Source organism: Sceloporus occidentalis, unplaced genomic scaffold (assembly GCF_023333645.1).
Source record: "Sceloporus occidentalis isolate IW3139 unplaced genomic scaffold, rSceOcc1.0.p SCAF_288, whole genome shotgun sequence".
Classification (NCBI taxonomy): Eukaryota; Metazoa; Chordata; class Lepidosauria; order Squamata; family Phrynosomatidae; genus Sceloporus; species Sceloporus occidentalis.
The window spans coordinates 1-25,583 of record NW_028317268.1 but is presented as its reverse complement, the minus strand read 5'-3'; the positions used below and the strand labels follow the sequence as shown (position 1 = coordinate 25,583).

The following is a 25,583-nucleotide window of genomic DNA, read 5'->3' as shown; positions in this document are numbered from 1 at the left end:
ACCTAACTGTCCACCGCACGTTGATTATGATTGACAAACTTTCACAAAGGCTGGTGGTAGAATTGGTGCATAAAAACGTTAAAAGGCCACCATTTGAAGTACCTTGGGGTGTTCCAATTTCCATAATAACTCAATTGAAGTCGGCCAATTCAATTTACCCCATCAAAGAGGTCGCAAATCGGACCATCAAAGACGTCACAAATAGGATATTGTGGCAGGATGACCAGATTTGAAGAAAAAAATGGGTTTGAAATAGCAATACTGTACTGGTACTCTTTGCCCTATAAGATGCAAAAAAAATGTGCATTTCTAAGACAAAAATTAAAATCTATTTAGCAGGTTCTTTCATAATTATTTTTGTGGGTGGGTTTTAAAAGAAAATGTCAGTTTTTTTTTACTTTTTCACCATATTTTATTTTTATATAGTAAATTAGATGATATGATCAAAATATTGGTATCTAAAGAAAGCCTTTTATATATATATATATATATATATGTACACACAATATATATATATATATAATTTGCGTGGTTACAGTAAATGAGAAAATGACAGCAACACTGCAGAAATTTTAAATCGGTAAAAGAAATTTAAACCAGTCCTGTCACAAAGGGGTTAACGAGCCAGGGACAGGTTTATTGTGCTCTAAATACAGTTTTTATTATTATTATTTTTTAACATGAAAATGGACTTGTGTGCCAAAGTACAGAGCGTTTAAGTAAAAAAAAAAAAACTCTTTCCCATCACTTTTGCTATTTGATTTGGATTGGGGGGGAATAATAGGATAAAAAAAAATATATATATATATATAAATGATACAAGATTTTCCCTAAACTATCTACGAATAACTTAACTTGTGCTAGAATATAAATATACCGGTTTCCCTGGTAATGCGTAGGCTGCTTATATCATTGTCTAAATGTAGCTATAGGGAAAACAGGAAAATTGGCCCGCCGTGGGTTAAATTGTGCCCCGGCCCCTGGAATTCTAAGGGTTAAATTAAAATGGCATGATATAAATAAGCCTTCATCGTTTGCACGGCATTAAAGATGAGAGGGCTGTAGGTAAGCGCAGGGTAGATTCAGTTTGATCGGTCTATACGCGGATAAAAGGAATGTAAACATGCGCGGCGGCGTTAAGCGGCTCCGCTGAGAGTAATGTTCAGCCAATGAGAGGCCTGGTAATAATTTGGGATGAGGTTGTCCCACGGGACGAAAGAGCGGTCGGTATCAACAAACTTGTTCCAGCAATAATAAAAATCTACGGGAGGAAAAACAGTATTATTATTAATTATTAGTTATTACTCTACTGGCACTTTAACTTGAAGCTGCAGCTTCTACCTCATGTAAGTCATTTCGTTCTCCTTTTTAATGAATGCACATTAAAGCTCTCTAACCCTCTTCAATAAGCGTTCTTTAACACAAGGGAGAAATGGAAAGAAGCTGCAGCTCCTCTGTGGTCAGGGGATTTTTGCTGTTGATTGGCTGCTTGGCTCTGTGCCCTATTGCCGGGTTTATTTGCCCCGTTTAATTTATAAAGCCGTTTCCTGCTGTTTCTATACACATTATCGGGGCTTTTAGGACCGTAGAACCCTGCGATCCCCTCATACCCAGCAAACATTCTGACCTCCTAGAAAAGAGGGGCATCGGGGGAGGAGAAAGGGGCGCAGGGGAGGAAAGAGGGGCATCAGGGGAGGAAAGGGGTACAGGGCTGGAAACTGGGGAACGGGTGGAGAGAGGGGCATCAAGGAAAGAGGAAGAGTGGCATCAGGAGATAAAAAAAAAGGACATAAGAGGGGCATCAGGGAGGAGAGAGGGGGACAGGAAAAGTGAGAGGGGGTGCAGGGATCTGGGTGCTAAAGAAAGACTGTCCCTCCTAAACAGGGACACTTGGGAGGTATGAACTTGTAAAGGGAGCCTTTTTATTTAAGACCATAACCAAAAAGTCACACATTTCCCAAACTGTAAATGTTATTATTTTATTAACCGAACAAACGCCGGGTAACGATATTTCCAGACTAAAATACCTACTTTCTACATGTGCCGGGGCAGAAGCATTTTAACTTTTATCTGTTCTCAGGACCTGCATGATTATTCCTCCCCGTTAAGTTACTGTTTTTTTGACACAGGCAGCCTTTTGTACGGATCGTGGAGGATAAGGGAAATAATGCTGAGGTTGCCACAATCAGACAGATTTCAGCCTAAATACCCCCCCCCCCATAAAATATTACTTACAGAGTTTAAATAAGTGAATATAGGAGCCCTTTAAAATTAACCCTCGCCGTACGAGCGCCATACGTACCGTTCATACTCATCACGCTTATATTCACCCCCCTGCTGCGGAGCGCGCGGATATTCCCCCCCGATGTGAGGCGGTAGACCTTGGCGAAGGCGATGTGGAGCTGGACGTTGGGGTTGACCCGAAGGAAGGTCCTCGTCAGCATCTCCATGCAGTGATCGCACGGACTCCAAGAGATATACCAAACGATGGCGCACGTCCTCCACGACTCCCGGAACCTCTCCCCGACGAAGACCTCTTCCGCGTGATCCTCGTCGGAGTTGGTTAGGTGACCGGACGCGATAAGGGTCCGCCGATGATCGTAGACCTCGTAGCAGAGGTGCGTCCCGGGGGGGGTGGTGTCAAGGTCGTAATGCGAGCGGAATGTTCGGGGACTCATCGGAACCATTTCTTATTTTAATGAAACAAACGCCTGGTGCTCGAAAAGGAGGATTAGAGCGACTTAAGAAGAATGATGGGCTCCAGGTTGCGAAAGAATGAAGTCCAGGAAATGCCCCGACCTGAGATCTCCCCCCAAATGGAAACGCGTCGGGCAAAGCGTCTTATAGAAGTCGAAACAAAAGCAGCCGGAATGCGACGAATGCCGACACGCCTGCGACGATCGGATGCATCGGCCGAGAGTCCGGACGGCGTCTGAATTCAATTCTGAAACCCACAGATGGACGAAGCCGGAGGCTGAGAATAATGAGCTGGGGGGTGGGGTGGGGAGGGGAATCCCCTTTTTGTACTGAAAGTAAATGCGTTTTCTTTTTTTTTTTTTTAAGATTCCAAACTATTTTGGATCCGTGGAAATGAAACTTTTCTGTTCGCTGCCTCCACCTTTTTTCTCAATGAATGGGGAGGAGCGAGAGAATGAGATCTGAGGAATGGAAACTGAAAGTGTAATAAAAGAGAGCATCGCATATAGAGAATTAACAATCCTGTTTTATTTTTTAAAGTAACACCGGGGGGGGGTGTACTCATACTGTAGCAATACACCAGGGGTTAATTTTAGGGGTAGTCCGCAGGGACGGATATAGGGTTCAGGCTTTAAGGGGTTTACACCACAAATATTGTTCTTCTTTATATAAAACACAAGGCAGCAAACTTCTATTTGACTTCCGCGACCTTTTGCTTTTTTTCAATGTTTCACAACTCCCATTACTCCCAAACAGCCATCAGGTTTTTTTTCCATGTACCTGTATTTAACCTGAATTTTATCTTATCGCCGATTTGTAATTCCACAAAAGCTGGGGGGGGGTCGCCCGCAGCCCTGACCCCTCTCAATATATGGAGATTATTCGCCCTGGAGCCCCGCTTTTTATACAGTAATATAACCCCCCAGCGCTGTATACAGTAATATAACCCCCAGCGCTGTATACAGTAATATAACCCCCCGCACTGTATACAGTAATATAACCCCCAGCGCTGTATACAGTAATATAACCCCCCAGCGCTGTATACAGTAATATAACCCCCAGCACTGTATACAGTAATATAACCCCCAGCGCTGTATACAGTAATATAACCCCCCAGCACTGTATACAGTAATATAACCCCCAGCGCTGTATACAGTAATATAACCCCCCAGCGCTGTATACAGTAATATAACCCCCCTGCGCTGTATACAGTAATATAACCCCCAGCGCTGTATAGAGTAATATAACCCCCAGCGCTGTATACAGTAATATAACCCCCAGCGCTGTATACAGTAATATAACCCCCAGCGCTGTATACAGTAATATACCCCCCAGCGCTGTATACAGTAATATACCCCCCCAGCACTGTATACAGTAATATATCCCCCCAGCGCTGTATACAGTAATATACCCCCCCAGCACTGTATACAGTAATATACCCCCCCAGCACTGTATACAGTAATATAACCCCCCAGCGCTGTATACAGTAATATACCCCCCCAGCACTGTATACAGTAATATACCCCCCCAGCGCTGTATACAGTAATATAACCCCCCAGCACTGTATACAGTAATATAACCCCCAGCGCTGTATACAGTAATATAACCCCCCGCACTGTATACAGTAATATAACCCCCAGCGCTGTATACAGTAATATAACCCCCCAGCGCTGTATACAGTAATATAACCCCCAGCACTGTATACAGTAATATAACCCCCAGCGCTGTATACAGTAATATAACCCCCCAGCACTGTATACAGTAATATAACCCCCAGCGCTGTATACAGTAATATAACCCCCCAGCGCTGTATACAGTAATATAACCCCCCTGCGCTGTATACAGTAATATAACCCCCAGCGCTGTATACAGTAATATAACCCCCAGCGCTGTATACAGTAATATAACCCCCAGCGCTGTATACAGTAATATACCCCCCAGCGCTGTATACAGTAATATACCCCCCCAGCACTGTATACAGTAATATATCCCCCCAGCGCTGTATACAGTAATATACCCCCCCAGCACTGTATACAGTAATATACCCCCCCAGCACTGTATACAGTAATATAACCCCCCAGCGCTGTATACAGTAATATACCCCCCCAGCACTGTATACAGTAATATACCCCCCCAGCGCTGTATACAGTAATATAACCCCCCAGCACTGTATACAGTAATCACTAGACTTGTGCATTCGTATTCAGGCGAACATGGAAAACGAACACGAAGGGTGCGTTTTCGTTGTTCAGCCCGAATACCGAACATATGAACATGACGGCGGCAAAACGTAAACGAAGACACACAACAGGATGTTCACGTTCGTCTTTGTCTACTAATCTCCCCGGCCCCTTCCCCATCTAGCAGGGGTTGACGGAAGCGGAAATCCGTAGGTTTGCCGTCAGGGGTTAAAGGGCCGTGCGAGTGAGACTATTGGTCGCCTGCAGGGACCTCCTCTGGCATCAAACAAATACATTTGTCTTCCAATATATTGAAATTTATATTTCCCCCCCTCTGGAAATAACTGGAAAAAACTCTGCATTCAGAAGGAGACTTTCTGATAAAACGTCCTTCTGGTAAACGGTCCCCGGATCCCAGATCCCAGATCCCAGATCCCTTCCCTGCCACGGGAGAGACTCCCCATTCTCAGGCGATTCTTAAAAGGTTGAGAAGATTCCAACTCTTTCAACTCAGCTCCTTGAACCCAATAACTTTATTATTTATTTATTTATTTATTGGGTGATCTTAGGGCAGAGTTTCCGCCGGACGGCCGTCGCCACGTCCTTGTTCTTAAAACTATAAATCAGGGGGTTAAGCATGGGGACGGCGGAGGTGTTAAAAAGAGCCAGAAACTTTTTGGAGTTCAACGTTTGCAGGGAAGCCGGCGTCAGGTACTGACAGATGAGAATGACGTAGAGAAGGACGACGACCGCGAGGTGGGAGGAACACGTGTAGAAGGCCTTCCGCTTCCCAGAGCTGGTGCGTATCTTGACTATGGCGACGACGATGAAGACGTAAGAGACGAAGGTGAGGACGAGAGGGAGCAGGGTCATCACGAAGAGTCCGTTGATGAATAGCAACGTTTCCAGAAAAGCCGTGTCGTCGCAGGTAATTTCCATCAGTGGAAGGATGTCGCACAAGAAGTGGTTGATCTCGTTAGACGTATAACAGGAGAAGCCCGAGACGATCACAACTGCAGCAAGAACTTGTAGGAAACCCAACGCCCAGCAGGTAGCGGCCAGGGAAACACAAAGCCTGTGGTTCATGATCGTGTGATAACGCAAGGGATGACAGACGGCCACGTACCTATCATAGCTCATGGCCATCAGGATCAACAGCTCGTGGCCAATAAACGATGCGAAAAAGTACATCTGTACCATGCAACCAAGGAAGGACACTCGGTTATCTCCAGCTATGAAGATCAGAAGGACTTTATGGAGGGTCACGGTGGTGGAACACATGTCCAGGAAGGACAGGTTGGCCAAGAAGAAGTACATTGGGGTGTGGAGGTGTCGATCCAAGCAGACAGCCAGCAGAATGGTCACGTTTCCGGTAAGTGTTACGAGATAGATGAGAAGGACCAGGAGGAAGATCGGAACCTGCAGTTCTGGTTGGTCAGAAATCCCTTTAATGATGAAGTGCGTCACCGCGGTCCGATTACCAGGATAAGCGAACGTGACCATCTCCAACTGAAAATAAACGGAGAAATAAATATCCCCAAAATCACACTGACAGACGTCCGATACACCGTAACACACTGACAGACGTCCGATACACCGTAACACACTGACAGACGTCCTATACACTGTAACACACGGACAGACGGATCCGATACACCGTAACACACTGACAGACGTCCGATACACTGTAACACACTGACAGACGTCCGATACACTGTAACACACTGACAGACGGGTCCGATACACTGTAACACACTGACAGACGGATCCGATACACTGTAACACACTGACAGACGGATCCGGTACACTGTAACACACTGACAGACGTCCGATACACCGTAACACACTGACAGATGCCCGATACACTGTAACACACGGACAGAAGGATCCGATACACTGTAACACACGGACAGACGGATCCGATACACCGTAACACACTGACAGACGTCCGATACACTGTAACACACTGACAGACGTCCGATACACCGTAACACACTGACAGACGTCCGATACACTGTAACACACTGACAGACGTCCGATACACTGTAACACACTGACAGAAGGATCCGATACACTGTAACACACTGACAGACGTCCGATACACTGTAACACACTGACAGACGTCCGATACACTGTAACACACTGACAGACGTCCGATACACTGTAACACACTGACAGACGTCCGATACACTGTAACACACTGACAGAAGGATCCGATACACTGTAACACACTGACAGACGGGTATTATCTCTGTGACGCTCTCATCTATGAAAATTCTAATGAAAATCCCTGTTTTTTCCCAAAATGAGCCTGATCACTACTGATCGTTAGTCGCCTGTAACGCTGCAGACATAGTTCTCAGTGCTGGAGAAGCTCCAGAATAAAGTCTTGCCCTGAACCTGCACTTTAGAGAGTGAATAGGAGAAATACAGCAAGAGATTCTGTTGTGATCATAAATCCTGTTTGTACAGCATGAAGTCAGTTTATCGCCCCGGGGCATTTTGCGTCACTTTAATATGTTTGAAAATTGATAACACGTTTTGTGTACAATGGAGACGTCATACAGGGAGAGGAATCATTGCAGATTATTCATTAACCATACAGATTGCAGAAGCTCGCTGATTTGACTATACATTATACAGGGCTGGCTCGCCAATATACTGGGCCGGCTAAGTGATTTAACTATGCATTATACAGATCTGGCTCACTGATTTAACTATACATTATACAGGGGCTGGCTCGCTGATTTAACTATACATTATACAGGGTCCGGCTTGGTGATTTAACTATGCATTATACAGGGCTGGCTCACTGATTTAACTATACATTATACAGGGGGCCAGCTCGCTGGTTTAACTATACATTATACAGGGGCTGACTCACTGATTTTACTATACATTATACAGGGCTGGCTCACCAATATACAGAGCTGGCTCACTGATTTAACTATACATTATACAGGAGCCGGCTCGCTGATTTAACTATACATTATTCAGGGACCGGCTCACTAATTTTACTATACACTATACAGGGCTGGCTCACTATTACACTGGGGCTGCTCAGTGATTTAACTATACATTATACAGGGCCAGCTCAGCCCATATTGCAGGAGAGGCTCACTGGAGTTGGTCATGAAATGCCAAAACATCACCCACGCCATAACCAAACCTCTCCTTCCATTCTTTTTCTTTTAAGAAATTAATATTTGAGACAAAAACTAAATAGGAGGTTCTGAAAATGAAAACATACGCTAAAAATAAAAAAATTAAAAGTTAAAATGTTACCAAAAGATACAATTTTGGGGAGTTTTATTACATTTTTCACAATGTTAGCTAATAAGATGACTATTCTGTAATAACCGGCCCTGCGGACAGACGTCCCCGTTTAGCAGACTCCACATCGTGGCCTCACTCACCTGATTTAATGAGCTCCGTCCACGATCTTTTCTAATTACAAACCGTTCTGGTCCTTTAAATCCCGTAAAATGTCCCCAGAGTTTCCCAAATCATTAGACCCCCCCCCCCCCGATGTGAAACTTCCCTTTAAATGTAAAACTTTAAGGATCTTAAACACTAAAGACATTGGGAATAAATGAATATTTTTTTTAAAAAAGCCTAAAGATCTTTGTACTACTGGAATAATAGCCACAACCTTCCCCCTTTTTAAATCAATTCCTGGATAACGGATTATTTTTAATTAGGGGAGGTTATAAATAACAGAGTCCCTGGTTACTGGAGAAAAGTTTTTAATACAAATATTTTCTGCTAATTAATCTCTAGTGAGACGTCAGTCTATGTTGAATGTATTTTTTTTCAGTACTTTTTTATATCAAAACCAGTACTAATACAGATAAAATAATCAGCATTTTACTGTCCAAATGCATTACTTTACTTTTATTGATGTTGCATTTTACCATTTTTATCTTTCAATTTAATTATGAGCTACATTTATAACCCTACATTTAGAGACATCTATAAAACTAGAGATTTTGCTTAGCTTGTGATTATCTTAGATTGTGAATCGTTTAGAAATCTCATTACTAGTCCCCGTTAATTTTTAATGTTCTCCTATTCTAATAGTGCTACGGAAATAGAGATTAATATAGATTTAAAATAAAATAAAAAAATAATTTAATATTTCTTATTATTATATGGTCACTTCACATTGACTGTAAAGCCCAGAGTAACTCAGCATTTATAATGAGATTTAATTTAAAAAATATATATATACATTTTATCTATGCCAGTGCCTTCCATTGGTTACCCAGAACTTTTTCAGAAACAAAAACATGAATTTTAATTGAAAATAAATATCTAGATTAAATTATTTCACTATAGTCAATGTAGTTATTTACTTTTCTAAATATTTGGGGAATTGTTCATAGATACAGAAGTAGAACACAACAAGGAGAAACTTATAAAAAAAAATAAATTTATGTTTCTAATTCAGTTTAATTAGGTACTAAAAACCAGAAATGTATGGGGCGCAGGTACATATATAGGGAAAAAAACAAAAAACAACACAATATAGTGTAGATGGTATGTTCAATATTAATTACTAAGTGATATATTGCACTCACAAGTGAAAGAGGCAAATCCAACCCGTCAATATGGACTTTTAAAAAACTTTAATGCTCTTCAAGGTAAATAGTTTTTTCATGCACAAAGTGCATATGTAGGCGTTTGGTTAAAAACTCATCAAAAAATGAAGTCCAATTGAGTCTTTCTACGCGTTTCGCCCTTTGGGCTTCTTCAGGAAATCGATTGGTGCAGATGTCTGTAAGTATCAGCAAATTTGGTAAAATCGGCAAAAGATTTTGCGCCCCATACATTTCTGGTTTTCTTGTATTTTCTACACTTTGAGGAAGAGTGTCGCATGGGCAGCTGCGGTCAATACTAGGGAAGTATTCACACATTTATTTATTATTTATCACATTTCACTTAAGTAGCACGTATTTTTTGGATTTCTTCTTTTTTGTTGTAATTAGGTACTAACCATGAATATGGAAATAAAAACATATTTTTTTATTTATTTAATGTTTTAAAAACAGCATCTCAAAATGTATTGAACTTCTATTTTTCCACGGATTGAGGAAATTTAGAAAAAATACATAATTCCTAATTTTTTAAAAAATATATATATATTAAATAGGTAGACATTTTTTAAAACCAAAACTAAATTTCATTAATTTCATTTATTTGATTTAATATTTTAAAAACAGCATCTCAGCAAGCTACATGTGTGAGAATGAGTAGAAATTTCACCTACACATTAGGGAAATTTGTTGAATTTTGTTTTAGTATTACTAATTTTAGTAATGAACAATTGCCTAATTAACCCTTTGCTGTAGAATATTGAAAAGTCAGTCAAAAATGAATTTTTATATAAACATATATACAAATCCTTGGAAAACCCTAAAACCGAATTCTTTTAAAATGTATTTCAAAATTTTAATGTCTTCAAAATTAAAAATGTGAACTATTTAAACGCTTTCATTAAAAAGTATTTAATATAAAAAGATGATATTATTCATAGAGATTAATACATATGCTATCTATAAAAAAATATTTTGGTTCATCATTTTAAAAATGTCACAAAAAAAAGATGCACTTTATTTAATTCCAAGCAAAGAAAAAAAAAATATATATATGATCACCTTTATGTTGTCTTTATTTCTACTGTTCCTTCATTCTAGGTTTAAAACTATGTTTGAAGGAAATATTAACCGGGTTTTAATTAAATAAATAAAGCACTTAAATCTTTTAAAATATGTAAATATCATCATTATAATAATAATTAAAATATGCCATCCATCAAGAAAAACGTAAAATGTAAAGTTTTAATAATTTTTTTATTGAGAAAATAATCACATTGCAATTTTTCATTTTCTATCAAAGTAAATATTAGATATGTTGTAAACATAAAAAAAATATCTATTATTTTACATCTTTATTATGGATGCCTCCATAGAGTGTCTTTAAGGCATGGAAGCGCTAAGATATGATGTCATATACGGGTGCACCATAGTAAAGCGAGAGAGGAATGCTGTCCTGGATCAGGCCTAGGGTGCCACATGCGCCACTTCTTAAGGGAAATCTCTGATCACCCACCCCGGCCCATTGAACTTGGGTATGTTAACTACAGCACGTATCATTTTGAGGCCTAGCGGCAGGATATGACATCATATCCCATCTATATTCAATGCTTTGGATATAATTGGACTGTTGGAGTATGATGTCAGAGCCACATCATCAGTTTCCATGTTACACCACAGTGGGTCAGACGGCTCTCCCTTTAAAGTGCGTTATAGCACAAGATCCTAACTCCATAAACAGTCCCATTGGCTGCACGGGGTTCCACTTTAGAACACCGGCATTTAGAACACTTTCAATTCCATGTATGCCGTTACTTTTGGATTTATTGGATTATTTTAGAGCATAATTTCCGCCTGATAGTTGACAACATGTGTTTGTTTTTAAAACTATAAATCAGGGGGTTAAGCATGGGGACGGCGGAGGTGTTAAAAAGAGAGAAGAACTTTTTGGAGTTCACAGTTTGGAGGGAAGCCGGCGTCAGGTACTGACAGATGAGAATGGCGTAGAGAAGGACGACGACCGCGAGGTGGGAGGAACACGTGTAGAAGGCCTTCCGCTTCCCAGAGTTGGTGCGTATCTTGATTATGGCGACGACGATGAAAACGTAAGAGATGAAGGTGAGGACGAGAGGGAGTAAGGTCACAACGAAAAGTCCACTTATGAAGAGTACTTTCTCCAAAAGAGCCGTGTCATTGCAGGTAATTTCCATCAGTGGAAGGATGTCACAGAAGAAGTGGTTGATCTCATTAGACGTATAACAGGAGAAGCCCGAGACTATGACAAATGGACCAAGAACTTGTAGGAAACCCAACGCCCAGCAGGTAGCGGCCAGGGAAACACAAAGCCTGTGGTTCATGATCGTGTGATAACGCAAGGGATGACAGACGGCCACGTACCTATCATAGCTCATGGCCATCAGGATCAACAGCTCGTGGCCAATAAACGATGCGAAAAAGTACATCTGTACCATGCAACCAAGGAAGGACACTCGGTTATCTCCAGCTATGAAGATCAGAAGGACTTTATGGAGGGTCACGGTGGTGGAACACATGTCCAGGAAGGACAGGTTGGCCAAGAAGAAGTACATTGGGGTGTGGAGGTGTCGATCCAAGCAGACAGCCAGCAGAATGGTCACGTTTCCGGTAAGTGTTACGAGATAGATGAGAAGGACCAGGAGGAAGATCGGGACCTGGAGTTCTGGTTGGTCAGAAATCCCTTTAATGATGAAATGTGTCAACACGGTTTGATTTTCAGAATATGTGAACGTGACCATCTCCAACTGAAGATAAATGGAGAAATAAAAGAAATTAATATTCCAATAATCAGTTATTTTGTCATTAAAAGTTTTATGTGTAGAAATTATGAAACCAGAATTTCCATTGTAAAAACAAAGACTCATGACTCAGAATGAAACCATGATTTCATTTTCTAAATACATTCTGAATATATCTCCCTTTGTGGGCTGGCTCGACATCTTTATTATATCTGATGGGAAGAGAGCCCTGTTTTCTTCTCTTGCTAACCAGAGTCTGTTTTGGCCATATCTCCCACGTTTACTGCTATATTAACCCAAAGTCAGTAGAACAATGAATGGGTTACTTAAAAAGATGTTCTTCTAACCGTGGAGATCAATGCTCTGCTGCCAATTCCCGACCGAGGACACACGTGGCTTTTACCCGCATCTAAGGGACTTATTCATTAAACAGTGACAGGTAAGTGAGTGAGACGGAACATTCAAACGCTCTTAACTCTCCGTGCTTTATGCAAAGCCATTCTTCACCCTCCTCGCAGGACAAATTTGTAGGACTAGGTCCATCATCATGGCTGATGCATGAGACCAAGCCATTCACCTCACCGACGCTCACAGCGAACTGTATAGAGCTTTGCCGCAAAGTAAGGTAGCTACACCACCTACATCATAACCAAACCTCCCCCATTCTCCTTAATTAACCCCTTAAGGACAACGGGCATTCCCTAAACCCATTCAAAACAATGCATTTTGAGCCCGTACATGTACAGGCTTTGTCATTAGGGGGTTAATAATATTCATAAGACAAAAACTAAATAGGGGTTCTAGAAAGAAAAAGAAAAAATAAACATTTGCTAAAAAATAAAAAAATGTTACCAAAAATTAAAATTCTGGAGGTTTTATTAAATTTTTAGCAATTTCTTTTAATGGAGTAAAAAACATTTTTCTCTAAAACTGCTAGCAGCTCCGTGTAATGTGGATGTAAATTAGTACCAGCTAATAAAATGACTATTCTGTAATAACCGGCCCTGCGGACAGACGTCCCCGTTTAGCAGACTCCACGTCGCGGCCTCACTCACCTGATTTAATGAGCTCCGTCCGCGATCTTTTCTAATTACAAACCGTTCTGGTCCTTTATATCCCGTAAAATGTCCCCAGAGTTTCCTAAACCCCACAATAACAAATCATTAGACCCCCCTTGATGTGAAACTTCCCTTAAAATGTAAAGCTTTTGGGATCTTTAATACTAAACACACTGGAAATAAATTTATTTTTTTAAAAGACTAAAATATTCCTACCCAAACTCAAAAATCTGGACTTTTGTACTACTGGATTAATAGCCACAACCCTCCCTTTTTAAATCCGTTCCTGGATAATTGATTATTTTTAATTAGGGGAGGTTGTAAATAGCGGCGTCCCTGGTTGCTGGAGGAAAGTTTTTAATTCTAGCATTTCTGCTAATTAATCTCTAGTGAGATGTTTGTTCTTCTTGATTGTAGTTCTTCAGGACTTAATGGATTTAAGAGAAATGAATCACAAGTGCTTTATATACTTATATTTTTCCTCATATCAAAACTAGTACACGGTAATGGTACAATAATAACCATTTTTTGCTGTCCAAATGCATTACCTTACATTTATCAATGTTAAATTCTTTTCTGCCATTACTGATTACTCTCCAAATTTTATCAAACCATTCCGCAAAAAAACCCCACATTTTATGAGATGAATTTCAATTCCTTACACAATTTGGATTTGTAAGATTCGATATTTTACAATTAATATCATTGTTTTGGGCCATTTGTGTACAAAAGAAAATTCAAAGGATCTAAACCAGAGTCCGCATTTTTAACTGCAACCATATCGGTTTTTCTTTTTTCTTTTTTTTTTGCCTTTTAACCAGTTTTTAATCCCAGAACTAATGCTATCCATACACCTGTTCCCATTAATTTAAAGGTTGCCCTCCCACTGTGTAAATGCCGTAGAAAAGTCTAAATAGACGGCATCTAGAGCCCTACCCAAATCTAAATTTCTACTAATCTCATTGTAAATGTGATAATGATTGCACTCACAAGCGTGCTTGAAACAGTCGCTCATCAATAATAACGGAATCCATGCTGTCTTGGAAATTCTGTGGTGAAAGTCAGAAACCGAAAATAGTGCAATAAAAGTTGATATTTCTTTAATAAATAAAGGTAAAAAACTTACAAGCGGATAGGCATAACGGTTTTGGTGCAAATCTGGTTCTATGGAAACGGTTTATAGATGATGTACTCATCATCTGGCAGGGATCTTCTGAGGAAATCACACAATTTATAGACTTTATTAACCTAAACACATATAACTTGAAATTTACTTCCTGCATTAACAAAGAAAAGATAGATTTCCTGGACCCCACGTTAATGGGTAGAGATAACGAAAAAATTATCACAAAAACTTTTTTTAAACCCACTGATGGGAACAGTTTCATAGACTACTCTAGTCGCCACCACCCTCAATGGCTGAAAAACATTCCAAAAAGCCAACTAGCCAGAATACGTAGAAATTGTACCCAGGAAACTGACTTTATTAATCAGAGCAAACATCTGATTAAAAAATTTTAGGAAAAAAATTACCCTGATGAATTACTAAAAGATAGTCTAATAAAAACCAAAGACACAAAAAGAGAAGAGATGCTGCATAGAGAGAAACAAATACAAAAAACGGATGAGTTTAACTTTGCATTTATCACCCAATATAATGATAAAGCGTTTAAAATAAAAAAAGGCGTTCGAAAAATGTTGGCCAATTTTACAAGGCGACAATGTACTGCAGAATTACCTTCCAGAAAAACCCAAAATCATATACAAAAAACTGAATAACTTAAAAAGCATAATAGCTCCTAGCGCTCTCCCAAACGAAAGAGTAAATAAGGATCATTTTTTAACTCATAAACCTGTGGGTTTTCACCGATGCGGCGTATGTAAACTCTGTAAAACCTGTTATTTGCAAGATAAAAAAAACACTTCTTTTAAATGTACCATAACGAAAAAAGAATATAATATTCGCCATTTTATACACTGTACATCAAAAAATGTAGTGTATCTATTGGAGTGCAAATGCGGAATCCAGTATATAGGACGTACATCTAGGGAACTAAAAGTAAGAGGTCTAGAGCATTTGGGAGGAATAAGAAATAATAATATCAAACATAGTGTCCCGAGACATTGTGTGAAATGCAACATGTTTTCGTTCCCTGACTTCAAAATAATAGGAATAGATTTAGTATCTCCTCACTGGCGTGGAGGAGATGTAAAAGAAACTCTATCAAAAAAAGAAAACTGAATGGATATACAAATTCCAGACTTTCAAAAAAGATGGTCCAAACGTAGAATTAGATATATCTATTTTCTTGAACTAATCTACCTAATTCCATCAAAAAATACACACATTTTTTCCTTTTTTAATATTTTTATTGTATTTTATTTCAACATTCTTAAATACAACAAGATGTTTTAGATTTATTTTACATACACATATTATTATCCATACTCATTTCACCAATTATTTATTTATTTTATCTAATTTATTTTATTTAATTTTTTTTATTCCATTTATTTTATTCCATTTATTACACTTCTGGTTTTAACATTTTAACTGCTACACATTTTTGATCCACCACACGCCAGATGGACATCAATGACATTGTTATAGTATCGTTAAATTGATCAATTAACGCAGTCACTATCATTACATTTCACTCAGTTGTCTTTTATGTCCATTTTCTCTACGGGTGTCCCGTTTACTTTATTATATTCCTGTGAAAAGAAGAAAAAATATATTTAATACATTTGATGTACCTTTTATCTCTTAATTACTTCACCACACATTAAATTGGCATCAATCAACACTGTTACTATATCGCTACATTGTTCACTTATCCACTTAAGATTACATCATTCCTAAATACATATACAGATGTCTTCTACCTTGATTTTTCTTGTCTTTTTCTTACATGGGCTCCCCGCTGGTTGTGGCTATATTCCTGTGAAAATAAGAATTCATTTAATTAATACATTCGATATGTTATAATTTCGATTTCAAAATTTGTTTCCGATTTATTTTGTATACTTACTGATCATGATTATGGGCCACTGCGAGTCCTGACGATAAGATTGAATGAAGAGCTCCACGTCCTTCGCTGTCCTGTTCCTCGCCCGATGCAGTAAACTTTATTCTGAGGCATCCAAAAGACAACGAACGGTTCAATAAAGAAAAGGAAAAAAGAAAAAAAAGAGAAAAAAAGACAAAACGTGATGACGTAAACAGAAGAAGACGGCGACCGGGAGCTTTAAAAACTGTGAAGATACAGACGGGATACATAGTGACTTTAGAAATTCTCCTGAGGAAGCCGACATTGGAGTCGGCGAAACGCGTTGAGAGACTTTTAATTTGTTTATTGATCTTCGGACTTTTACATACGGACTTACTGAACATTTTCTACCACCGTGAAGGACATCCTCACACTGCTTTTACACATAACATTACCGTTATGCCTATCCGCTTGTAAGTTTTTTACCTTTATTTATTAAAGAAATATCAACTTTTATTGCACTATTTTCGGTTTCTGACTTCCACCACAGAATTTCCAAGACAGCACGGATTCCGTTATTATTGATGAGCGACTGTTTCAAGCACGCTTGTGAGTGCAATCATTATCACATTTTATTTTCTGTGCTGAGACTTACTACACTATATTTTTTACTTTTTTTCCCCACATGTCTATTGCGCCCCGGTATCTGACATACTGTTTCTAGTAACACTTGTGAGGAGTGTTAATTTTCGGGAGCAGCAAGATCTGTAGGGTATTTATATATATATTATTATTATTTTTTACCACTCACCCATCTATGGAGGTGCTCTCTTTTCTTTCTTCTTAAAACAATGTCGGATAATACTATTTTTTTTATTTGTTTGTTTAATGTAGTCTAGGATATACAAATATTTCATACATATTCCTTATTAAAAGATATTCCTCACTTTTGTGTTACCGGTAATTTTGTATCCTTCTCTTTTTGTAATAGAGCTAATAGAATTAATGGAGTGAAATGTATTTTTATTGGGTTGTAATTAAAATAATACAGATTTCAACCGGGAAAAAAAAACAAAAAAACCTGAATTTTATCATAGTGTTTTATGAAATGTGCATATAAAATAAACGGGTCTATTAAATAAAAAAGCAAAGTGAGTATTTTATAGAGGGGTGTAAGCATTGGATGAAAGCCCTTCAGATTGACATTAAGAATAATTTGGTTTTAATTTATTTAATTAATAAATTCATTTATTAGACCATTCATACAACATCAGTATAATCATTTATAAATACATGGTACTTTACTATCATTTTTTTTTCTTTGATTTTTGTTTAGATAAAGTTATCTTCCAGCTCGGTAGATCAGACATGTCTTTGGTGGTGGGTTCATGAAACATCTAAAAGTTCACGACTAGTAGTGAAATCTATATATTGGTTGGCGGTGTTGGGTATCTCCATTGTCTCATATTGGATCATCTCGAACCTGAGCAGAAAGCGGCCATTAGCCTCTGGAGTTGTCTATCACTATCGGCACCTGTCCTTCACGAGGTTATCCTCAGCTTTTTCATCCTTCTTCTGAGAGCGGACTTCACTTCTTTGTTTTTTAAGCTATAAATTATGGGGTTTAGCATGGGGATGGCAGCCGTGTTAAACAGAGAGAAGAGCTTGTTGGTGTCCAAGAACCTCCCGGACAACGGCGTGATATATTGGCAGACGAGAATTAGGTAGAGAAGGATCACTACGGTGAGGTGCGAGGAACACGTGTAGAAGGCTTTGCGTCTCCCAACCCCGGACGGAATTTTCGCGATGGATGAAATGATAAAAACGTAAGAGACGAAAGTGAGAAGGAAAGGAGTTAGTGTTGAAAGGATGAGTCCTTCCGTCAGGTTTAGGATCTCCAAAAGAGAGGTGTCGCTGCAGGTAAGTCTCATAAGAGGAACCATGTCGCAGAAGAAGTGGTTGACTTCATTGGACCGATAACAGGAAAAGCTGGATAATATAAATACAGGGGGGATAATCTGTAGAAAGCCCAGTGTCCAACAAGCAATGGCCAAGAGAGCGCAGGTGTTACGACTCATGACCATATGATAACGCAAGGGGTTGCAGATGGCTACGTAGCGATCGTATCCCATGGCCGTCAAAATCAAGAGTTCTTGGGTGGTTATGGATGCAAACAGGTAAACCTGGGCCATGCAGGCATGGAAGGAAACACCGACATGGCCTGCTATAAACTTAACGAGGGGATTAGGTAACGTCACTGTGGTTGAAGACATGTCCAAGAAGGAAAGGTTCCCCAGGAAGAAGTACATGGGGGTGTGAAGGTGCCGATCCAGGCAGACGAGGAGAAGAATGGTCAGGTTACCCCCAAGAGCGGTGAGATAGATGAGGAGAACCAGGAGGAAGATGGGAAGCTGCAGCTCGGGGACCTCCGATATCCCTTTAATAATGAAATGGGTCACCATCGTGTGCTTCGTGGTATTAATAGACATGATCTGTGTTCAGGATCTAGAAAAAAAACCCAAAAAACAGATAATTGCTGGTTAAATTAAATACTTTCCAGATATCGACACCTAGAATCTGACAGAATTATTGAATAATAATAACTTCACTGACGATGATAAAGTAAAGGAAACATAAAGAATATACATCTTATAATATTTAGATTCCTAGAATTTATGTAAAATATTCCTTCTCTGGTATTGAAAGCATTTAGATTTTTTAATTCCTATTTAATGACGTGAATTGGCCCTGTTCCATAAAATTAACTTCTTCAGGACAGGTTTGATCAGTATTTTAAGGCAGACAGATAGAATATTCAGAACATATAATTAATTTACTGACAAAACAGCGCTACGGAATATGCTAGCGCCATATAAAACAATAATTAATAATAATAATAAGTACATGGCAAGGTTTTAGAGTTATTTCACGGTGATTATATTTTTTTAAATGTACACCTAAAATGTGGCATATAATATAATATTTTATCGGGAAAATATAATTACATTTCTGTATTATTTTTCCTATTTTCTATAGTATTTTTAGTATGTGTGTGAATAAAACAGCAAACACCAAGTTTGTTATAAGACCTTATTATATTATTACATGATTCATTTTTACCTATGTCCCTTAATATAATATATATAATTTAATATCATTACATAGAAAAATGACGGTATTTTAACGTATTTCACCCATTGTACATCGCTGCGGAATATGATGGTGATTTATAAAAGAATATTAATTATATTTTAATAGGGTGACGTAGGGAGAACGTATAATGAAACAAAACCATTTCTGCTTTTTTTATGTGCAAAAGGGATCACAGGTTAAAAAGGAGGTTTAAATTCATAAAAATGCATAAAAGTAATTAAAAAATTGCATTTATTTGTTTTTATGGAAATTATATAATGGGGGAAATGTAAAACTTTGTAAGTGTGATTGTTTTACGCTTCTTCTGTAACTATTATGGTAATAAGCGTTCGAAGGAGACTATGTGTTTTTTTTCTGTCATGCTTTATATGGTTTTTTATATTTTTTCTAGTTTTAATTTATTGCAAATTGTGCCGACTGCAAACCTCTTTTTTTCTGCTATTTTGTAACAATGCCACTTGACGGGTTTTTATATACATTTTTAAGTTTTTTAAGGTATTTATAGTGCTTTATATGTTTTTATTGATATAGATCAGATTTTTTTACATTTAATCCTATATTACATTTTTTTCAATATACTGATTCTGTCGTTGAGAACGAATTCAAATGATGAACGTTCTAGAAAGATGATCGTTGTTCCATCACTTGTTCAAGTGACAATAATCCACTATTCAATAGATCGTTTTGTTCTCTTATTTAAATCAACACATAATTAATAATTAACGAATAATTAATATTTATAATATAATTAATATTCATTTGACTTTTCATTTCCGCTTTATTATTCGTTCATTTTTCTAGGTAACTGCCCATGCTGACGGTTAAATTGATTATTGTTCCTTTTATGTTTATTGCATAGAAATGTAATAATTTCATGAAAATGTATATTTTTATTAGCTAATGATTTGATTGAAACAGATCGAATTATCTCATAAGAATGTCTATTCTATGTGTTAATGCCTTCTTTTTTTTTAATAAAATATATATTATTATTATTATTTTTTAAAACAATCCTAAAAATGTCATTATATTTTGTTTTAAAACATTTTTTCTTAACCTAATTTTTTGTCATAATTAATTAATATTTTACAAAGAAAAAAGGGCATTGCTAGCAAATATTATGAATGAATTAGGGATCACAAGGATGTCATTTAAACTTCTCCAGAGGCCTGAATACTGTAATAAATATTTTTGTTTAAATAGCAATCAGTGGATGAATCTAGCAACTCATCGCTTCTTTATTTGCAATAAAAAAAATATTTGATAATATTTTTATAATATTGTTTTAATTCAGACAGTGGTGATCGGTAGAAATTATATCCAAGGTGGTGGTGGGGGGATGTTAAACATGGAATTCGCCGGCAGATCAGACCCATTCGGCCCCATCTAGTCTTTCCATCAAGATCACACTAGGATGATGGCCTGATGTCTTTTAAGGTCAACCTGGCAAGGGTTGCATTTGAAGGACGTGAGTGCCTTTCCATGGCTCCTCAAATTTATTTTATAGGTTTTGTGACAAGGTCCAGCTTCCAGTATACAAAAGTATGTGTGCAAAGCAAGCTCCATAAAGACATGGATGGATGAGTTTGGGGTGGAAGAACTTGGCCGGCCGCACAGAGCCCCGACCTCAGCCCCACCGAACACCTTTGGGATGAACCGGAACGGAGATTGCGAGTCGGGCGTCTCATCAAACATCCTATCTATATATATTATCTTCAAAACAAAAAAAAACCCCAAAAAGGTAAAATCACATATTTCATGAAAGGAGATATTTATGTAAGGAAGGAATTTACAAAAATTGCAACTGTAGATGATGAAAAATAACCTTTTGATTAAATCCGATCCAAAATCTTTCCATTATCGATCTGGTAGCCATCAAAGAAAGCGCTTACCTGTTCAGGTAGAAGTTATCTCCACCCTGAGCTTTTAAGACCCATACTTTATAATCTCTCCGTTGCTACGTTCTTCGCTCAATCCCTGCTGTCCAATCAAAACGCCGAGGATTTTAACCCTTTCCGCACTTTTGATTACTCAAAACACTCAAAAATAAGAAATGTTCTAATATCTAAAACCAGGCTCTAATAAATTGGAAAATCCATCCATTTGAAGTTTTTTTTTTAATCTAGATTATTGTTTTGTGAAAATGTATCTAAATAATAATTAAGTTTGGAAAGGTTTGTTGGATTTGGAGTCAATTAGCCTTCTGGGTGCGTTGGGGACTCCCCCGACATTTAAGGAGAGGTCTCTGCAGTCAGCGTGTTTACAAACTCCTAATTAGTCATTAAAAGCCGAGTGTAAAAGTTTATGGCTGTAGACAGGGATGAAAAGACGGGTTTCTTAGGGAAAATTATCGGCTGTTACGTCTGCCCGCCACGGTCGCTCCAGGGAACCGAGGCCTACGAGGAGGGAAGACTCTAGAGAAGACAGGGGAATAATTATTATTTAGAATGTTTACTTTCATGACATAACGAGAAGAAACTGGGAATTAATCGTCTATGGCAACCCGAGAAATTGGAAGTTCCCCTTTGGAACCTAAAATCCTAAAAAAAAAAATTATTAGAATTCCAAGTTGCTTAGACCTGCCGAAAATCATCATTCTCTCAGTGTTTAGCATAAGGTATTTATTAAAGCTTCATATGCTTATTATTGATTGTTTTATTTAGCGCCATCATATTCCGTAGCGCTGTACAATGGGTAAACAGGACATTGCATAGCATAACAATTTGACTTATAGAAACAAGAGGTCAGGAGGGCCGTGCTCAAAGGAGCTTACCATCTAGAGCAATAGCTTGTGTTTTTTAAATCAGTGTAAATATTTTCCAGTTGCTTAAGTCAACATTATAGAAGCTGCGGTTGATGGCAGCCTGTGGCAGAGCCAGCATTATCTGATCAACTTCCTGTCCTGAAGTTCTTTCTCTTCTCCTCCTCCCATCGTTATCAAGGCAGCCTCTACCAATCAACAAAAGCCAGCAACTTAACAATATGAGAGAGATAATTGTTTAGAGCCAAAGAACGGGAAGTTAAGATGGCTGCCCCTTTGGTTGATGCTATCTTGGAATCACCGAGTTTTCTCTTAGTTCCTCGACTTTCAAACCAAATCTCCAAAACAATTACTCTGATTGACACACAAATGCATTAGCTATACATCGTTTTAATTAATAAATATTTTAAATACTAAGAGCTGTGAAGGTGGCCATTCCACTTTAATGCAAAGGAATCATCCAATGGACCACAGGCTACCTCACATCTCTGGCGATCGACTGCTTCGGGATGAAGGGTAACATTGTTGGGTCTTCTTGAGTTCTTCTAATGAAGAGAAGGCAAGGATAAAATAGAAGGTAAAGATAAGAGGGGTGTTGGATCCAGAGGAAATGGTGGATAGGGATAGTGGGGGCCCTTGAGAAATCTGCCCTGGTACCCAAAGGATATTAGTAAAAAAAAATTAAAAAAATTGAATTAGAAGTCAATCCAGCCACTGCTATGGTCCCTCCGCCATTTTGTTCTACTGATGTAACTCCACCAGTGTTTTTGTATCTAGAATAAAAGCCATCAACTAAAGGGTTATGACATCATATGCGGCCAATGGTAGAGCCCAGTGATACATCTTACACTAGTACAGCACCAGTGATTTGGTGGCTCACCGAGACTCCAATGGGCAATCCACCATTTGGTCTTCTTATACCAAAGGTTTTATAAGCTCCTCAGATACCATCAGAACTGGTGGGTCCAATACCGTCAATAATTTTGGGAAAACAACCTTTGTAGGATACAAAAGAAATTGATGGCCTTTCTATAAACTCGACTTTTCTCAGAATGAGGGTAAAGATGGGTCACCGAGAAACACATTAACACCTCCTGCAATGCTATACAAATGTTGTGTTTTGGTCATTAGAGATCATAAGAACTCGTTTGTCCAGAAGGTCGTGTACAATGTTCTCAACATAAGATTGGGGGGGGGGGAATACCTGGTACCAAAAGGGACGTCATGGAAGCAAAAACACGAGGGAGGCAGAAAAGTATATTTCAAAGGAATACAAATTGTAAAGAAGTATGCTAGACAAGACGTTATAGAGATGGATAAAAGAGAACACATCTCCGGTAGCCTATGCCTGCATGCCCGGGACGGTGAGCTCCAGCACTGGCCCAGCAAGAGCTCCAGTGGCTGGCCCAACACATACCTGGGTGGTCCCGCTGATGTTGCGGGCAGTCCCACAGATGGCAGACAAACCCCCCTTTTAAGGGGAAATAAGCCGGGAGGGGGGCTTGTCAGGACTCCGCTCCCATGACCTGGAGGATTCAGGTGACAACCAGAGAAGCGGCCCAACAAGACCTTCTATGTCTCCAACAATATGCTGAAAAAGCGCTACCATTGATTTCCGATCGAAGCTCCTTCCTGTCACCGTTTGCTTCAAACAGCCAATCGATGGCATGCAAATGGGACCACTGAGCTGGTGTAGCACTATAGGTTTGGAGCTTCAGCTTCTCAAAAGTAAAGGATGTAATTGTATTTTTTTATTTACAGGATGACTAATGCATATTAAAGTACTTAAAAGTTATTTTATGTGCATTATTTATTGTTGAGGACATGTGGGACACCAAACTGTCTAACAGAAGTGTTTTTAGGAAATTAAGCACTAGGATACCCTTAAGATAAGACAAGGCCAAGAACTAAGCAGGGTTTGGCTTATTACAGTAGCCACTGGTATAAGTGGTCTAGATGGGCCAAATGGCTCGACCACCAACTCAATTCCATATTTCCAAACCTTTGGAGTGTAATTTTCGGACTCTTTACCTGCCATTCATTGTGGATGAAACCTGTCCACCATATCCCCAGGGGAAGGTTGGGTCCTGGGAAGAAGTTACAGTGAATCCCGGGGGTAACAATTTCATTGTTTTCTGGCAGTAACTACTAATTACTCCGGGAAGCAGATCTCCCCGTAGACGTTTAATGAAACATCTAGAGGTTTCTCTAATCCCACAAACAAATAACAACAAAAATAGGCTTCACGTAGTCTGACTGCGCCATTAGAGGACGCCTCCCGCGAGGATTTACGATTGCAGGGAACATCATGTAATAAGAATATAAAGCTTTTTCCGTTCTATTTCATTATGAGAGGCGTCCGACTCTTCGAGGCGTAACGAAACGGACGAGAATAACCATTTTACTTGTATTTTATCACCAATGCTTCTTTTCTTCGGGCCACGAATTTTTTTTTTTAAAAAAAATTCCATCAAAATTGTAAATTTTGAAAATACATTTCCGAATATTAACCGAATATAGTTAATGGAATCTGTTTTCTGAAAACAAATAAAAATAATACTTGGACTGTTATTTATGTTATTTTATAAAACAGGAAGTAGTTATGTTACCTTGGCAACAGAACTCAATACAGCGCTGGGTTCTGTAGTTAAGAAAATAATGAAAATATAATCCAATGTCTTTTTTCTTTCTTTGTTTAATGAAAAATATAAATTATTCACAAACATTTTAGATATCTGAAGGGCGGTCTCCATACTCTGGGGTTTCGCCCGGAGACGCCGGGTCACTAAGGGGCGACCCCGGGTGGCGGGGGCAGCCTTAAGGCAGACCATTCCTCGCATAGGACTGTCCATTTAAATATACCCAGCTGTGGCCCCATCATTCAGCCAAGACCACTTTTTGCCTCCTGTGTGGGGCAATAGAGCTGCCGGGTGGTAACCCTGTGAAATTCGTACATATCCACGTTAACCTCTAACATCATGTTACTAGACATACCTCCCAAGTGTACCTGTTTTGGTTTGGCCAGTCCTTCTTTGGGACCCTTTCCTCCCCTGATGCCCCTGAACATTTTGTTATCATGGAAGTCCGAAGGCATTTGTTTAAGGTTGGAGATTCCGGTCGGTCGATTTGTTAAAGGCATACGGTGACAGATCCTTTATAAGGGGTATTTTAAGTTAATTATTTATATGTCCTAGCTGCGTAATTTTAGCATTATCTGCAAGACAAATGATGTTACTGTCTGTGAGAAACAATGGTATTGCTTAGTCTTAATAACCCAGTAATGACTAATCGAAGTCTATACAGGAACAGACTTCATTAGCATTGCCATAAAGTATCAGCTCATACATTACTGTATACAGTGCTGGGGGTTATATT

At 38.7% G+C, this 25,583-nt stretch overlaps 4 protein-coding genes across 4 annotated transcripts; all 4 read right to left on the bottom strand.

Annotated features, from left to right (window-relative positions):
- Positions 1-1,136: 1,136 nt before the first annotated feature.
- Positions 1,137-2,678, bottom strand: LOC149275418 (DNA dC->dU-editing enzyme APOBEC-3H-like). The gene is made up of 2 exons (XM_089504724.1): positions 2,303-2,678; positions 1,137-1,261 (listed from the first exon to the last, which is right to left on the bottom strand). The coding sequence occupies exons 1-2, from the start codon at positions 2,676-2,678 to the stop codon at positions 1,137-1,139; spliced, it is 501 nt and encodes a 166-aa protein (XP_089360850.1).
- Positions 2,679-5,429: 2,751 nt separating this feature from the next.
- LOC149275417 (olfactory receptor 8D1-like) lies at positions 5,430-6,380 on the bottom strand. The gene has a single exon (XM_089504723.1). The coding sequence runs from the start codon at positions 6,378-6,380 to the stop codon at positions 5,430-5,432; it is 951 nt and encodes a 316-aa protein (XP_089360849.1).
- Positions 6,381-11,295: 4,915 nt separating this feature from the next.
- LOC149275416 (olfactory receptor 2AP1-like) lies at positions 11,296-12,246 on the bottom strand. The gene has a single exon (XM_089504722.1). The coding sequence runs from the start codon at positions 12,244-12,246 to the stop codon at positions 11,296-11,298; it is 951 nt and encodes a 316-aa protein (XP_089360848.1).
- A 5,589-nt stretch (positions 12,247-17,835) lies between these two features.
- On the bottom strand, positions 17,836-18,756 carry LOC149275415 (olfactory receptor 6C74-like). The gene has a single exon (XM_089504717.1). It carries the CDS (start codon positions 18,754-18,756, stop codon positions 17,836-17,838), a length of 921 nt encoding a protein of 306 aa, XP_089360843.1.
- Between the last annotated feature and the right edge of the window lie 6,827 nt (positions 18,757-25,583).